General features: G+C 39.2%; 1 protein-coding gene and 1 long non-coding RNA gene across 5 annotated transcripts in view; one reads left to right on the top strand and one right to left on the bottom strand.

The window, feature by feature from the left end:
* LOC117998777 overlaps positions 1 to 1,662 on the bottom strand; it is a 170,951-nt gene extending 169,289 nt beyond the window's left edge. For all 3 annotated transcript variants that reach the window (XR_004676080.1, XR_004676078.1, XR_004676079.1), the window contains exon 1: positions 1,015 to 1,662. This is a non-coding gene — a long non-coding RNA (uncharacterized LOC117998777). The remainder of the gene's footprint in view (positions 1 to 1,014) is intronic.
* Positions 1,663 to 1,962: 300 nt separating this feature from the next.
* TMEM263 (transmembrane protein 263) lies at positions 1,963 to 17,179 on the top strand. Of its 2 annotated transcripts, XM_034987658.1 has the most exons (4): positions 1,968 to 2,193; positions 9,203 to 9,241; positions 10,476 to 10,542; positions 14,250 to 17,179. In XM_034987658.1, exons 3-4 carry the CDS (start codon positions 10,482 to 10,484, stop codon positions 14,534 to 14,536), a joined length of 348 nt encoding a protein of 115 aa, XP_034843549.1. In that variant the 5' UTR covers positions 1,968 to 2,193; positions 9,203 to 9,241; positions 10,476 to 10,481; the 3' UTR covers positions 14,537 to 17,179. The 2 variants fall into 2 exon arrangements, with proteins under 2 accessions (XP_034843548.1, XP_034843549.1); XM_034987657.1 differs by lacking the exon at positions 9,203 to 9,241 and having other exon boundaries at positions 1,963 to 2,193.
* Positions 17,180 to 17,516: the final 337 nt, after the last annotated feature.

The raw sequence follows: 17,516 nt of genomic DNA, 5'->3' as shown, positions 1-17,516 counted from the left end.
CATCTTGGTTGGTTTATGCGGTGGTTTTTAACCACTGCTGTGGATTACAACTTTAATAACTGTAAAATGCACAATCTCCCAGGAGCGGCCTCAAGTTTTATTAATCATTCATACTTTATTACTGATTAAATTCTCTTGTAGAGAGAGAGAAGTGAAAAGGAAGAACAGTGTAACTGTCCACTTTGTAATTCTGCCTAGTGTTCACCCTGGGAAAGTTACGTATAAGGACAGAGGTTTCTGTGATAATAAGAAAATAGGTACCAAACTCTTCACATTTTGGGTAAACACCACAATCCTTAGAGCCTAATCATCCAAATAATATTTTACTTATTTTTGTAATTTTTTTTTTTAGAGAGGGAGGGGAGGAGGGACAGAGTGAGAATTCTAGGCAGGCTCCACGCCCAGTGCAGAGCCAGGCAGCTGGATCATGAGATCACGACCTGAGTGGAAACCAAGAGTCCCACACTTAAGTTAATGAGCCACCCAGGCAATCCCATCCAAATTATATTTTAAAGTGACAATATTTGTTAATTTCCCCTTTAAGTTCTGGAAAACTAAAATATCCTGATAGTCTTGCAGATCTAAGTCTAAGTGGATTTGATTTGCTGCTTTGATAAATGAGTGACTAGGCTGAAACCATAAACTCTATCTAGTCCACTACATTTATGACCTGGGTCAAAGTTGGGTTCTTCCAGGGTGTTCTCCTTGGTTAGCATGTCCTTCTCTGAGCCTGGTCAATAGTTACTATTCGGTTGCATCACCTTGGTTATTTTGCATTGGGAGGCGGGTAACATTTTGTGAGGTTACTGACTGGTTGCTTCGCGTGTGTTTTGTCTTGCTCACTGGCCCGTGAAGGAAGATCTCAGACTTCTAAAGGAATTCACATTCTGGAAAGCCCTTTCACACCCACCACCTCTTGATACTCTCAAAAAAACCTATGGTGGCCTGCCTGCCTGTTCTCTTCATGTTAAGGTGTGGAGGAGGGGCAGAGAAAGGTGAGCGGGTCTCATTTACCTAGTTGAGCAGCCTCTGTGCCCCACGTCTCCTTTCGTCCCCACAACACCTGCAGTTAAGAGTGAGACGCCTCCCATCGCCCAGAGCTCAGGTGCAGACAGCGTCGTCTCAGCGCTACCCGCTTCTCCACACCTTCCAGAACGGCAGGCAGAGAGCTTCTGCCACGGCGGGGAGGCGAGAAGGGGCACCCCGCCAGTCAGCAGGTGGCGAGGCACGGGCGCCACGCCAGGTTTCTAACTTCCGACTCACTCCTCCATCCGCTACCAAACACCCACTCCCCTCTTCGAGCGTCTGGCGAGCCCTCAGCACCAACCGCAGCGGTTCTCACTGCCAATTCCGGGGCAGGGCAGCTTTATAATAACGTCCACAACGTCCCTGTCGCCACCTGTCACCTGGACAGTAAGGGCGCGTCGAGAGCCCCACAGTGAAGGGCTGACAGAAGGCCCAGCGCGTCACTCTCCTCAAGGGAAGCAGGGAAGGGAAGAAGATTGAAGCCCAGGGGCTAAGAAAGAGCCCGAAAACTGGCGACCATTCCACCGTCCCTAGGGCAAAGGTTCTGAATTCCGACCGACCCTTACTCGCAGCGGAGCGAAAGCTTGGCGAAGCCGCGGGGCGAGCGCTTGAACCCTGAGGGCCGCCGCCAGCGCGTTCCCGGGGCTCCGCGCCCCTCGCCCGATCTGATTGGACGGCGGAGGGAAGGGGGCGGGAGGCTCCAGGACAAGGCGCGCGCGCAGGCAGGCCGGGGTTCCCGCGGAGGCACCCAGCGGGCCAAGGGGCGGGAGCAGGCCGCCGGGGGCGCCGCGCGTGCGCACGTTCGGAGGCGGCCGGCTGGGGGCTGCTGGGAGGGCAGGGCAGTTCGAGAAACGGGTGGGCGTGTGCCGGGTGTGCGCGGGAGGGGCCTGGGGTGCGCGTGCGCGTCGGGGCCGAAGCCGCGGGAGGAGGCGGGAGCTGAGGAGGCGGTGGAGGGGGCGGGTCGCGTCCGGCGCCACGTCCGCAGCCAGAGGCCGCTGCTGGCGCCGTAGCCAACGGAGTCTTCAGGCTCCAAAGCTTGAGGAGGCGCTTGCCGAATCCGCAACTGCCCGGGGCTGTGCCAGTCGCTCAGGCCACCGCAGCCCTCTTCGGTGCTGCCCGCTCCCTCCGCCCAGCCGCGGCTCCAGGCGACAACCCTCGACCCCGGAGGTGAGTAAGTGGGGCTGGGAGGGCGGGGGGCGCCGTCCTGGCTTCCTGTCCTCCTCTGTGTCGCCTTCTTCCGTTAGCTCTCCTGCACCTCACCACCCCCGGGCCTGGCTTCCCCGAGCGGAGCCTTCTGGGGGGGACTGAGCGGGAAAGGGGGAGGGGCGGGACGATGTTGGGGGCGAACGGAGGTTCGCTGGCGGGGTGGTTATTCTTTACGTGTCCCGGACTCCCCAGCGGTGGTTTGTGACTGGGGACTCTCCGTGGAAGCCTCCGCTTCACTTCTTAGCTCCCTGGGTGTCAGGCTGGGGGGATGGGGGTGGGAGGGCGTCAGCAGCTTGGGAGAGGAGAGGGATGCGGCTGGGGGGCTGTGTGCTGGGCTTCCCCACCACACTAGCTCCTGACCTGTTGATAAACCGCTCTCTTGGGTTCAGGCACACAAGCCTTGGTCCCCAGTGCGCTTCCCACGTAGGAAGCTCTACTCTCACGCCTAACCGAAAGCTGAAAGTGTGGAATGGAGAGAGGCGCTGACGGCGCCAGGGGTGACTGGGGACCGATGGAGCACCCGTCGGTGCCGTCATTGCCTCCCGAGTCTAAATAAAAACCGTGCCTGCTAGGCACACGCAGCTTCGAGACTGGTCCCCAAGCTCCCACTTCCAATCAGATCCCCGCCTAAACAGGTCGCCTTTTCTATATGAGATGACAGAAATTCTGGAACCCTGTGGGAGTGGGGGTGTGCTTGGTGTACAACGTGGAGCAGAGGGAGGAGGTGCTGAGCTTAGCCCTAGTCACGGCTTCTCCAGGGTCATTTTCTGCCTCTCCTGCCACGTCACTCCCTCTGCTCAAGAAAAAGACTTGCTTGTGACTAAAGAGATCAGTGGGGGGAGAAGGGGCCGCTGGGAAGGGTTTAGAAACACCTGAAGAGGAGAGTTCTTATTTTGTTTATTACGCCCTTGTCAACACTTGTGCTAATTCCAAATGAAGATACTTTATTTGCTATATGCGATTGCTTAACCTTTAGAACGTCCACTGGTGTGGCTGCTCTAAGGGGCTCCCAGGAATATTGATACCACATCGACAGGTCTGTGTTTGCATGTATGTGGGCATGTCTGCTTTTTCAAAGAACTAGGGAAGTAGTCTTTAATAAACCTATATGCACTCTATTTTGACTTTTTTTCTGCCACTTTTATTTTAGTCTATGTTACGGCAGATGTACCAGAAACCAAGTTCAATAAAAATGTGACCATATATAGAGAATATCATTAGAAAAGTTTAAGGATAGATGGAAAAGTTTCTGTGTGTGTGTGTGTGTGTAACTTCAGGAAAATCTTTACCTGTCTTTGTTTCAGTCATTGAGTACTTGCTGTTTTTGCTACTTCCTGAAGATACCTCACTGGATTACATGTAAACACCTCCAGAGTAGGGCCTTCACATGCTTGTTCTAGTTGTAACCTCAGTGCCTAACACAGTGTCTGATATGGTAGGGACACAAATATCTGTTGAACTAATGAGGTATAATTTAGTGAAGATTACTGATGTACTGGTTATCTGGTTTGATAGCTTATTGTAATTCTGCTTAATGTTTCATTTAAAGGCAACACTTAAAAAATTGCCATTTTGATACTCTCAGTTGTTACTGTCACTAAGGTGGTCACTTAAGACAGGTTACTTTTTCTTTCCTGCCAGATTCAATGCATTTCTTGTAGCCTGTTTTCTGTTGATTTAATGGGCGGGGGCCGTGTTTAAAATCAGCCTGTTCAGGATAGTTGGTTAACTAGAGAAACCTAAACACAGTAAGCTGGTGTTTTAATATACACTGCTTATTGGTGTATGTGTGTTAAAGTTCTGTATAAATGTATTTTTGAAACTCCTTGTAGTTATTTGGCAAAGAAGCTAAAACGGGAGTGAGGATGTGGCAAAGTTCCTATATATAGGATGTGTAGAAGAATTTAGCTAATTCATTTATAGTCTTTTTCTTATAGGAAATTGGCACTTACTATTTAATAACAGGTTTTTGAAATGGCTTTGAAGGTAAACTGTTGTGTATTGTATTTTGTAGTTAGGCTTCATATAATGTGTTAGTGCTATTTAACTTCCTTTGGTACACAAAGGGGTGTTTAGCCATAGGCAAATTTGTGCACTATTTTCAAAGTTTGTTTTCACCATTAATGAAAACTATGTATCAAATGTTGTAGATATCCACAAACAATACGGATTCATCTGTTTTCCTTAAAAAAAAAAAAAAAAAAAAGGTTCCTAAGAGGCATTTGTTTACTTATTTCTATTATTGGAAGAAATTGCCCTCTAGGGAATAGTGTCGTTATTAATCCTTGTTCAGTATACTTGCCAGCTGCTATATCTATGATACTATTGTACTGAACAAGAATTATTTCTCCTTGGCCTAAAATGCCTAATGTAACTACTGGTGAATTGTAGTCTACAGCGAAGAAGTCTTTAACATTTCACAATTTCTTAAAAAAAAAACCAAAACACTTATAACCAGTTTTAGTTGGTACTCTAAATTTCACGTTAGGACCAAGTAGTAAAACTGATTTATGTCCAAAGAATAAGTTCAGTTATTTGTCCTGATCTAAAGGCTGTTTTCTGTTTTTATTGCCTTCCTTAGGAAGGTACTTTTTTAAAATAGAAACTGTGTGTATTATGAATTCCTAGAGAGCAGGTCATTTTTTGGGTTTTGCATGAAATAAATTGATAAGTGCCAAGAAAGTGTGTCCCCTTTGGGGTAAACTGGTTTAGAGAAGTCCTGTGTGTGCTGAATCACACTGAAATCTCAGAGCCTGACCGGGTGTCTAGCACATAGTAGGGACCCAAGTATATATTGAACTAATAATTCAGTGAGTTTAGGGCAGATGGTTTGCGTAGAATTTAATAATTTTGTTTAAGGGTAACATTTAAATGGTCATTTTGACACTTTTCCTGCCAGTTGTTACTTGTCTCCATGTGTGTACTTTTAAATTTTACAAGCAGATTATTTACCTTTCCCAGTTTTAAGAGATTAGGAGTGTGTTTGTGTTCAGAATTACCAATTTAAGAGAAACAAGACCCCTGTAATGATGATCATGAACAGGATGGTAATATAAAAAATAGTTCTCCTTAGTGATAAAGTGGTAGTATCTGTAAAGAGGTAATATCACTAAAAGTTTGGCACATACATGTGTGTAGGGGTTGGGAATGATTTATGTTAGTAAAAAGTATAGGTGGCATTACAGATAGTTAAGGATTTTAACAAAAATACTTTTTACAAGGTATTTGATGCCTTATGACCAAATTAGGAATTTAGAAAACAACAATATTTCAAATACTTGCAGCTTTTACATAATTTTTATTACCCTAAGAGTTCTAGAGGAGTTTTAATACTACATACTTGTTGTTAACACCAATGATGTACAAGAAACTCAGACATTAAAAAATATGTACACAAAACAATCCCTGTGGCCTCTTAGGATTTCAGAGCCCTCTAATACCAAGTTCCTCTGTTCTTGTTAGCCAGGCTTCTAGCCTGGCAGGACTCCAGATTTTCTGTTTTACTGTTTATTGATAATCCTGCTGGTAACTATCACTAACAATATTAAATGTATCTGTGGATATTTCTGTATAATAGTATCTAGATTCTTACATTTCAAGCCCTTCTCCCAAAAATACACCTAACTTAAAAGCAGAATAAATTCAAGGGGGTTGGGTGTGTGGCGGGCTGGGAAGAGAGAGCTGGTAAATCTGAGAGTATATCCTGAAGAAGTTCCAAGCAAGAATGAAATTTCTTGAGAGTCTGGTTATCCTAAAAAATTCCCAAGCACTTTTCAATTATCTTTTTAATTTGTGTATATTTAAACACAAAAAGTATTTTAAGTTACTGTGTAGTAAAATGCGTGCCTCATCTCTCTCCTGTGGTTCTTAAAGCCACTGGCATACTACTGCTTACTCTTAAATAAGAACATTTGAAAAACACAATTCTAGCTTCAAGTATTTTTTTAACAAAAAATTTGGACCGTATATTGGTATGTATCTTTTCTTGCGATGCTTAAAATTAATGTAGCTACAGATGATAATTTTATCCCACTTATTCCACAAATACTGTGTGTCAGCTTACAACAAAACATATTCTAACAAAATGATAAGAATATAAATAAGATACTCAAATTGCAGACCAACCAGGGAGAACAGCAAAAGAGTGGGGGTCTTGAGGTGTGGAGTTGGGGGAAAATAGGACAACTAGGCAGGCCACAGGAACCTTATCCCAACCTTAAGCTGGGATTTTACCTGTAAGCTTCCTGGAAGTCAGAGGGAAAAGGGAGATACCACATCTTTCTTTGTATCTTTTAAGTAGGAAAGTACATAGATCTCAAAGAGAAGAAAGCATTGTAAATCTGTTGCGGAAACAAAAGTTTTTCTGAATACCGCTAAAGAAATTTCTTACGTGGAGCACCGTATCAGAGCTATCGAGTGATATAGTAGGTAATTTCTTTACAGTGCAGTACAATGTAGTAAATAGCCTGCATAAGGCTCTCTTGTCAGGGTTTCCTTACTAAGGACATAACCGAGAATTAAACTCAGTGATGTCATTTTCTTCAAATCTGCATTTTGTGATTTAAGTATGTTGTTTTTTAGATCACCTTGATTTGAGGATAAAAACCTAAAAAAAACTAAGATAAAAACTAGGTAGATGAACTGCATAATCTTTGGAAGTACGCTTTTTGAATATCACTGATTTCTAAGACTTAAAATATATAATTTTCTTTAGGTACGAAAGCAATACATGTTTATGGTAGGAAATTAAAATACAGATGTTAAATACAGATTTATATCTATATATCTATATAAAGGGGGATGATATTTCTCTTTCTCTGTAGCGCATTCTCTCTGTCTCTTCGCTCTCTATATATTTCTACTCCCTAGTGGCAGTCTTTTTCAACATTTTGGTGTACTTTCTTTCATTCTTTTCATGTGCATTTAAAAAAATTGGATTATATGATATATGCCTTTTATATTCTCTGAATGTAACATTAGCATTTCCCCATAGTATTTGGTCTTCATAAATTATTTTAATGTCTGCCTTGTGAGTCTCTAGGAAGCTTACAAATTCATCTCTTGCCTTCCATGAGGCTATACTCACTTGTACACTTCCACATGTATTTTGTATTTTGTTTGTTTTTGCGGGCTTCTCTTTCACTCACTTCTTAAATATGAGCAGTCCAGTTAAGGTTATCAGTCTACTTCTCTCTTCATTCTTTTCCTTGATCATATCACCCATCCCCCACATTTGTACCTATCACTTCAAACCACTCTCAGGGCCTCAGCTCTAACTCAGACTTCATGCTGAGTTTCAGACTCCTTAAATCCACTTGCCTGCTAAACATGTCCTGTAGATGCCCTGAAGGCATTTCAAATCGAGCTGTTCAAAAACAGTCCTTTCATCATACGTATAATAGTAATGTATTGCACGCTTCTATTTTAGAGGGTAGATCTCATGTTAAGTATTCTTGCCACAATAAAATAAAAATTTTAAAAAGTCCTTCATCTTTTCTCAGAAGTGGTTTCTTGTCTCCTGCCCCTTGTCTTCATCATCTTTGTCTACTTAGTTGCTCACACTAGAAATTTTCCATCCTATGTTTTCCTTTGATCTCATATTAATACCCAAGCTCTGTTCTACTTCATACAAAAAATTCAAGTATTTGTCTATCATGCATCTGGCATTGAAAAGGGCTCTGGGGATGGAGCAGTGAACAAAACCAAGCCTTGTTCTCATGGACCTTACATTCTAATTGTGGGAGACACAAAGTAAACATATGTATTTATATTTATATATAAATATTTGATATATATGATATATATATAAATCATATATATATTAAGTGAAAGTAAGAGCAATGAAGAAAATTGAGCAGGGTTAGGTGAAAATGATAGGGAAAGGAGTAGGAGGGTGCTAATCTAGTGTAAGGTGGTCTGGGAAGATCTCTGTTAAGGGGACATTTGCATAAAGAACTGAAGGAAGTAAGGAAGCAAGCCCTGCACATATCTTGGAGAAGAGCCTTTCAGGGGGAGGGTGAGCAGGGAAACCCGTGTTGCTAGACTGGTATGAGTGAGAGGCAGAGGGAAATGCTATCAGAGTATTAGATGTCAGGCCTCAACTCTGGATTTTATTCTGAACAAAACAGGAAGCAGTTGTAGGGGTTTAAGCAGAGTGTGACACGGCCAGACTGAAGGAAGAGCAGAGGTAGAAGCTCAGAGGCCAGTTAAGAGACTTTGTAGCAACCCAAGTAAGAGATAAGATAGTAATTGAAAGTGATAGATAGTAATTGAAAGTGGTAGCCGTAGAGGTGATGAGAAGTGGTTGTGTTCTGGATTTATGTAGGCAACAGAGTTTACTGATGATTAGATGGGAATGTAAAAAACAGGAAATCAAGGGTGACACCTAGGTTTTTGCCCAAACACTTATTTATACAGGAAAAACTGGCAGAGATTAAACTGTTTATTCTATCTCACTGAACTTCTAAAGTAGCCACTTACTGTGTTTAATCTCTCTGTCCTTCACCTGTTCTTTTTTTTTAAAAATTTTATTGTAGAAAGAACAAGCGTGAGTGGGGGAGGGGAGAGGGAGAGAGAGAATCTCAAGCAGACGCACTGTGCGCAGAGCCTGACACGGGGCTCAATCCCACGACCCCAGAGACCATGACCTGAGCTGAATCAGGAGTCAGCCACTTAACCGACTGAGCCACCCAGGCGCCCTGCCTTCTTCATCTGTTCTTGCTTCAGTTAGCTTCTTAAAGCACAGATCTGACGATGTTACTGTCATGGCTCCTCTTTGCCTACCCATAGAAGGATAAAGTCAATTCATATTACAAAGATGAACTTGCAGATGTCTTTTATAAAGCAACTCTAATCTTTTGAAATGGTGGTCTTTTTCTTTTTAAAATTACAAGATATATGTGGGAAAATTAATTTTTTTTTAAATTATTTTTCTTTCTCTTTATTTCATTTTTCTTTTTTTTTTTTTAAGGAAAATTAATTTTTTCAAGGGATTCTGAATTAGGAAAAGGTAAGTCTTTTAGTTGGGATTTGTGGGATATGTACAGAAAGGCAGTTTTGAAATGTATGCAATTGCTATCACACCTGTTTTTTAAGTAAGCTTTATGCCCACTGTGGGGCTTGAACTCATGACCCTGAGATCAAGAGTCACATGTTCTACAGACTGACCCAGCCAGGCACCCCCCCCATCACACTTGTTTTTAAAGTCCAGTTAACATACGTAAGATGTATGTGTGTATATAATTTCTCCATATTTCTGTTCATGGTATGGTAGCATCTGTTGATTGGTTGATCAGCCAGGTGATCTGGATTTGTATGTGTATGGTATACAGATCCTGGGAACACAGTGGTGACCAAGCTAAACAGTCTCTCCTCTTGGAATTAACAGTTCAGTGGGGAAGAAGGTGGCTCCACAGTCGTTTTTCATGAGGAGGAGATACACATATTCTGTTAGGAATTTCTGCATATTTTGTTTTAAATTTGTGAAATAGTATTCTAATACTTGGAGTACTAGTATTCCAATCTTGACTTGTTTTAATCTTTTCTTAGTCAAGTGAATATAAAAGCAAATATTTTAAGATAGTAAAGGAAATTGGGAAAAGAAAGTTTAACTGTTTTTTTCATCCCAGTGTAGCTTATTTTATTTCTTGGGTTCTTTTACTACTTGTACTAAGGACATAATCACATATGTATTTTTTTCCATACATTTTGAGTTCTTTTGCTACCTGTATTTGTAAGAGCTCTAAAAACAACAATAAAAAAGTAATCAAAGTCCATCTCTTAATGATTCAGATTGGTGATGTCATCTTTATAGGATATCATGATTTTTAGAAAATTTTCAATAGAACATTTTTTTTAGTCATAGTATAGGTTTTCCTTAAGTCTGTTGTGAAATAAATTACAGATAAGTTAACCAATACTCTGTAGGAGGAAGCACTTAAGATTTTTGTCCAACCCTGACTTTCCAATTTTCTTTCAATTAGTAAGCATCAGTAACAACATAGGAAAGCTTGTACTATGCTTGTTAGCTCTTTGGTTGGTGTTTGAGATAAGATTTTTATTGTCCACTAGTGTAATTGAAAGTATTTCTTAAACACCATAAAGTAGGAGAGACATAAGATGTAGTTTCACAAGAAGTGTTTTAAAATGTTGTTTATCTGAATAAAGTTAAGTCTTAATTGAGCATGTGCTAAGAGGTCATCTCACAGGTTGAGGTTATAATGAAATGTGTATGTGTTTTTTAGGAGATCATGAATCAGGCAGATAAAAATCAAGAACTCCCATCATACCTTAGTGATGAACCACCAGAAGGTAAGTATGCATCCGACATACTAAGAACGGAAACAAACATCCTACTGAAATAAAATTCTGATTGTTTTTATTAAATTTAAAGTAACAATCTGTTTACCTTGTCAGTGAATATGTTCCAAAAATAATTGAAGATAAACATTTTTAGCTTCTAAGAAGAAAGCACAGATATCGCTGAATGGGGACACCATGCAACTGTTTTATTATATAAGATCTATTCTTTTACTACTTTTTATTAAGACCATTTTACAAGTTAGAGTACCCTTTCATTTGTAAAGAATGGGTGTAGGGTGCAGAGGAAGGATGGACTATGTTTTTTTTTTTCATGTCATGAATATAAAAATTCAAGAGGCCCTTGAGGTTTGTTATTAAGCTGTTATTTATCATTGGTAGTTCTTCTTCCTGTATTAATACATGGTCTTAGGGTCTGCTTAAATTTAAATTCTCTTTTGGTTTGAAACTTGTGACATCATGAGTCATTTTCTTACCTAAACTTCAAAAATCCTTGAAAACGCTAACTGCATACGTGAATGTCTTGATTATATACAGAAAATGACTATAGGCATTTTCTATTTATGGTTTTGGTGTAGAACATTATTAAACTTAAACCAAATAGTAATTTCCTTCGACAACTGCATGTTTATATAGGACAGTCCTAATAGGTAAGATAGAGAATCAAAGTGAAGAATAAGGGATGAAGTGGCCAGCAGACCAGACTGGAGTTGCAGACAGACTAGTATCTCTGGGAAGAGGGGAGAGCTGGAAGTTGTGACTCTGGGTTTTTATTTTCTTCCCAGTTACCCACTGTCCAGAATTTTCTTCCTGTATTTCTTATGTTGATAGACAAAAATGAAATTGCTAGGAAAACACAATGGAAAGTTTGTACTTAAGCCTAAAAAAAGATGGAGGTAGGTAGGTGATAAGTTTTAGTTTGGTAGAAGAATAGCCTGGAAAATTATTAGTTCAGCTGTTTTCTTGACTTACTTTTTTAGGTCTAGAACCCTAGAGTTTTGAAAAGAAAAGTTAGGGCTTAATGAGAAAGTTAATAAGGACTTTGTAGGGATAAAGTCAGGAAAGAGATAAAGATGGCTCAGGAGCATGCTTGTCAAGGAAGAGAAAGTGCTTTAGTAATAATATCTTTTATGGCAACCTGCTAAACCAAAGTAGTCTGCAGAGCAGATAATTTATATGGTGGTAATTCAGAGCACACTGTAATTAAAGAGATCAACAGCATTAATATTTATCTGCTTTGACTAAGAAAAATTGTCTTCATCAAATGCATGTGCACCAAATTTGGCATAGCAGGATAATACTAATGAGGGTATTCAGCATGAGGCAGTTATCTGTTTTATCCTCAAATCAGGATTTTTTTCCTTTTCCTAGTGTAAGTGACCTTGATTACAAAAGAATTACCGTTATGTAACCCTTTCCATCATAATTTTATAATTAACATATTCAAATGCTTTTCCACATCTTGTCTTTTATTTCAACTCTTTATTAAAAAATAATTTTATTTATTTCAGAGAGAGAGTGCATGTGCTTGCACAAGCATGCAGGGGTGGGGGGGCACAGAGGGAGAAGCAGACTCCCTGCTGAGCAGAGAGCCTGATGTGGGGCTCAATCCCAGGATGCTGGGATCGTAACTTGAGCCAAAGGCAGATGCTTAACCAACTGAGCCACGCAGGCGCCCCTAGTTCAAAATTTGTATTAACTATGCTTGTTACTCAAATAGCTTCAGTTAAGAATTTGGTTTTTATAAATTTAGCCATTGCTATATCTTTGTGAACTATTTTGACGAGTCAGTGATATTTTCATACTTGTGATATGATGTAAAACCTCTAAGCAATGGAAGGAAAATCTTTATCAAGGTAAATTTGTGCTGTATTAGAAAAGCTCGTTTTTCAGAATTTTTTCTCCATCAAGCATTATCAGTTTCCCGTTGTTGTCTTCTCTGATACATTCTGCTACGAGTTAGTAGCTTTGGTAGTCCTAGTTGGGCCTGTGTACCCAAGAATTTACTTTTCTTTGTGTGAGTTGTACCTTTTCAGTGATTAAAGCCTGAACTATTTAGTGACCAAGTAGTTTCCCACAAAGTTTAGAAAAATATAAACACCATTGCTTACGTGTTGTTGCTGCCTAAATCATTAGATTACAGAGGAGAAAAGACCTGGGTTTGTTTGAGGTTGATACAAGCAAATTTTTATGAAATCTTCCTGTTAATTATTTTATGGCTGAGTTTGAGGTTACATAGCAACTTGAATGACTCTATTCAAAATGAAACAAACCAGAGAACAAACTCATGACTTTATAAATAAATCTGAATTTTTCATACTGATACTACATTTTCTGGAGTAAAAGAGTGTTTACAGACTAGATGTTTAAATCACATACTCTCACTCTCCTGTAAGAATTACTGACGCAGTGAAAGTATTAAGCATAGCTGTAGTTTCTCAACACTACAAAAAATGATTTTAGGTAAGTAACAGGATTTTAAGATGAATAATTATCCTATTTTTACATAGCATTAGCTCTTTAAATACATTATTAAAGTGCAAATAGAACAGATACCCACATATATTTAAATTAGTGGTTCTCAAACTTTCTGGCTTTTCCACTTTTAAAAATTGAGGACCCCAAAAAGCTTGTGTCTTTGTTGATATTTGCCATATAAATAATAAAAACTGGGAAATTAAATATTTTATTCATTAAAAACCCCAATAGACCCATTACATATTAACATGATTAACATAGTTTTTTTTTATTTTTAATTTTTTATTTTAAAGATTTTATTTTTCAACAGAGAGAGAGGCAGCGAGAGAGGGAACACAAGCAGGGGGAGTGGGAGAGGGAGAAGCTGGCTCCCTGTGGAGCAGGGAGCCCAATATGGGACTCAGTCCCAGGACTCTGAGATCATGACCTGAGCTGAGGGTAGACCCCCAACAACTGAGCCACCCAGGCACCCTAACATAATTTTTAAAAGCAAAAAAAAAAAAAAAAAAATGTGAACAGGGTGGGTGACATTGTTTTTAAATTTTTGCAAATCTCTTTAATGTTAGGGTTAATAGAAGACAGCTAGTTTCTCACAGCTGCTTCTGTGTTTAGTCTCTTGTGTTACTGCACATCATTTAGATTCTGGAAAATTCTGTAGACTTGTGAATGAATGTGAAAGAATAAAAGTGAAAGGATAAATGACATGTTATTACTATGAAAATAATTTTTATCCTGCAGAGCCCCTGAAATGGTCTTGTGGATACCCAGGGGTCCCAGGCCATACCTTGAGAACCAGTGCTTTAAATGAAGAAGGTTGTTTGAGTGATGATTGAATTCTGTCAAGGAAATGAAGGCTAAATATATTTATCTTCTTAGTTTTTCATGCTCCTTTTAGGACATAAAGATTATTAACAGCAGCAAAACTGTAAATCAAGAAAACATTTAAATTTAGATTCTATTTTATGAAAGTTGTCTAGTCCCCAAAGCATTTTTTCTCATAGATACTAAGACTTAGCATTGGACCAACGTGTTTTAAAAACATGTACAACCATAGCTTTGAGGGAAGAGGTTTTTAGTGTCTTGATCGGATTTGTATTTATGTGGTTCACCTTATCAAAACAACCTCCTGATTGTTAGGAAGTCTTAGGGTCACTCATTAATGATTTGTACTGCTCTTATAAAGACTTATGTTTGACGGTCTTCATTTTTTCTCTCATTAGGTTCAATGAAAGATCACCCACAGCAGCAACCAGGCATGTTGTCCCGTGTGACTGGCGGTATCTTCAGTGTTACAAAGGGAGCTGTTGGTGCTACCATTGGTGGTGTGGCTTGGATTGGTGGGAAGAGTCTGGAGGTGACCAAAACAGCTGTTACAACTGTGCCTTCCATGGGAATAGGGCTGGTGAAAGGGGGCGTGTCTGCTGTGGCTGGAGGTGTTACAGCTGTTGGGTCTGCTGTTGTAAACAAAGTGCCCTTAACAGGAAAGAAGAAAGACAAATCTGACTAAAATATGGAGATACACTCGCTCTCCACAGCATTATGATGCCAGTGGCATTGAATTGCTAAATTATGGACTACAACCAAGTCACCTGTTTGGACGTTTATCTTCTAAACTGCTGTGTTGAAAGTATTGATGACTGGCTTTTGTCTAAAAAGAAGAGACCAATACTAGCACAGTGTATGAAGGTTTCTCATACTTAAATTCCAGCTTTTTATCTGGTAAAATGTTACACTTATTCAGTTGTAACTGAAGATATGGTATATTTGATATTTACTAGAAGTCTTTCAGTTTAACTAAAAAATGTGAAAGTTGAATTTAGTTGATCCTTACAGTTCCATATGTATAATGTGCCAGGTAACTCATTTGCCCCTTAAGAAGGGAACCTTGAATTACATAAACTGTACCTTTGATGTGCCTAATAGTTTCAGATGTCTTAGGTTTTTTTATAACCATAGTTGAGTAGGCCAAGAGGCATTCTTTTCTTAAGCTGGTAAAAGTAGCAGGAATTTAGAGCAATTTAAAAGAAGAGATAAATGGTTTTATGATACTGAGTGTTAACCATCTTTTGTTAGATAAGCATTACATTAATCATTGATGCCTTATAAAACATCTTTTCTAATACCCTAAACATGTGCAGTTCTTAGAACTATATATGGATTCTTTTAAAAATTGTGAAATTAGTTTTCCCTCATAAGAATCTCAGGAGTATTGGGGTAAAGGCATTTCTTGCTCTCAGCAGATAAGGTAGTGCTTGTAGGCATTTTGTTAACTGTCAGTGTAGTTACCGGCCAAGGTTATGCTTCAGCCTGGTTTCATGCTCCATCTTTAGTACACCTCACAGTGCCTAAGGAATATTTCTTTGCTGGTCATAAGCTATCTTGGAAGTTTCATATTAAGGAGGAACAAATAATTTTAAATTCTTAAGAATCACCTAAAGCATCCAAGATATAAAAAATCTTCACACCAATTTTATCTTTAGGATGGCTTAAAATGTTAGCAGTACCCCTTTTGAAAATCACAGTAAAAGCAGCCACAAATATTTGGGAGCTGACTTTTAAATCGAAATGAAATAGGCTCTACAGATTAGTTCTGAATGTAAAGTAATAAGTGCTGTCAGTGGTTTGTAGACTTTTAAAATGTTATCTTACAATCCTTTGAAGAAGTCGTAGACTTTGTACCATTTCCAAGTCAACTTCAGGCAGGGAATTGAAGTTTTTTATTGTGGATGGTAAGTGTGTCATGTCTTCTTAACATGTCTCATCATGTCTCGTTCATTCTCAAAGAATATGACTTAACTGGAATTCATTTTTTATTTCATATTCAGTTTCATAAAAATTTTAAAAGTGGCACATATATATTTGGCATTCCTCTTAACTAAGGGTTATAATCCAAGCCTGAAAAATCTTAGTTTTCTTTATACTTAAGTCTGGAAATTTGCCTCCATTTTGCAGAAGTGTGTGTGTGTGTGTGTGTGTGTGTGCGCGCATGTGTAGGAAAGGAGGTGATGCTCTAGAGTAAGTCAGAATACATCCTTGAGAACTTAAAACAGATCACTCCAACACCCAAGGCTTAAATGTTTGTTTCTAAACCACTGAGAGTTTTACATTAATAATGTGGAACAACAAATGGATAAGAACACAACTTTTAAAAGCTTTCATAAACACCAGTAGGGATCTTAAGCAAACCTACAAAGGTTCTTGAACCTACCGCTACATAGAAAACTGAAAAGTTGTGGAGTTCATCAGAAATTAAATGGTCGTTTATTTCATGCATTATGATTTAAGGTATATTTGTTGGTATATCCGGTCAAATGTCATAATCAGCAAAAGGGATTTTTAAAAGAAACTCCAAAGTTAATGGATGAACACTAAACAATGATCTAAATAATGGTATTGGAGAACTTGTTTCCTGCTATTTGAAAGAAATTATTGCTTCATTGCTAGTTTATATTTCTAATTTATCTTCTATAGTCATAGGCTCTGCTGTGCTTTGTACCTGAATTTCTAAATACAGACTTTAGTTTACTTTGTGCTTGCATATTTATTTTCAACCTTGCTTGTCTTTAAACTTGCTTGAGGAAAAATGGTTGTAATTTCTGCCACCTGGTAGAAAAGCCACCTGGTACATTTTAGCTCATCAAGTTTGTTTTAAACTCTGAACTGTAACTTTATTCAGGGGAGGCTTTTGCAAGGATGGCAGAGAAGTGTACAAATGAATGGTTAGTTATAGAGGTTCTTGTTGCAATGAACTTGCCATTTGATGATACGTACAGCTGTACACTTGAGTCTTTTCCAGTTTATTTGCGTAGACTTAGCAGCTTGACCTGTGAAACCGTACTGGTTCACTTCAAGAAACTACGGTTGATACATACACTTGGAGGCGTCTGTTATTCAATGTATCTTTTGAGTGGGAATTTGGCACAATGAGGATGAACTTGTGTGACCCACTTGAATGACTGATCTAATAATGTTGACAAGAATCCTGTACTTAGTGAAATGTCAGATGAAGATGACTGGTGATTAATAAAATTTTTTTTGTATTAAAGGAACGGGAAAAGAATACATAAATCTGTTAATAAAACACTATGATCTACAAAAGATGAAATGTTTCATAAAGATCTAAGGAAATAAAGGAAATTTAAAGGAAAAACAGGGCAGTCTTAGAATTTTTATAGTTCAGAAAACACTGTAGTCAGTTTTTAATTTTTGATACTAATGCACAAACATGACAAAACATCTTTGAATATGTATTTTGATACCAAGACAATGAAATGCAAATATATTTTGGTCAACTCTGATGAAGATTAAAAATGCGGATTTTTAGGTTTTACCCCAACTTTCTGAATCTCTGCAGGGTGGGGCCCAGGACTGCAATTTAACAGCCTCCACAGGTGATTCTTGTCTACCATTTGGGATCTGATGGAGAAGTAGAGAGCACTTTACTCTGTCCTAAGTAACTGTGGAACCAACTTGCACCCCTCACTAGA

This window comes from Mirounga leonina, unplaced genomic scaffold (genome assembly GCF_011800145.1).
Source record: "Mirounga leonina isolate KUSES-001 unplaced genomic scaffold, KU_Mleo_1.0 Mir_418, whole genome shotgun sequence".
NCBI lineage: Eukaryota > Metazoa > Chordata > Mammalia > Carnivora > Phocidae > Mirounga > Mirounga leonina.
This window is presented reverse-complemented; position numbering and strand designations above follow the sequence as displayed.

Coding starts and splice junctions, on each gene's coding strand:
- TMEM263 (XM_034987657.1), top strand. CDS start 10,482: ATGAATCAGGCAGATAAAAATCAAGAACTCCCATCATACCTTAGTGAT. Junction 10,543..14,249: donor TAGTGATGAACCACCAGAAG/GTAAGTATGCAT, acceptor TTCTCTCATTAG/GTTCAATGAAAGATCACCCA.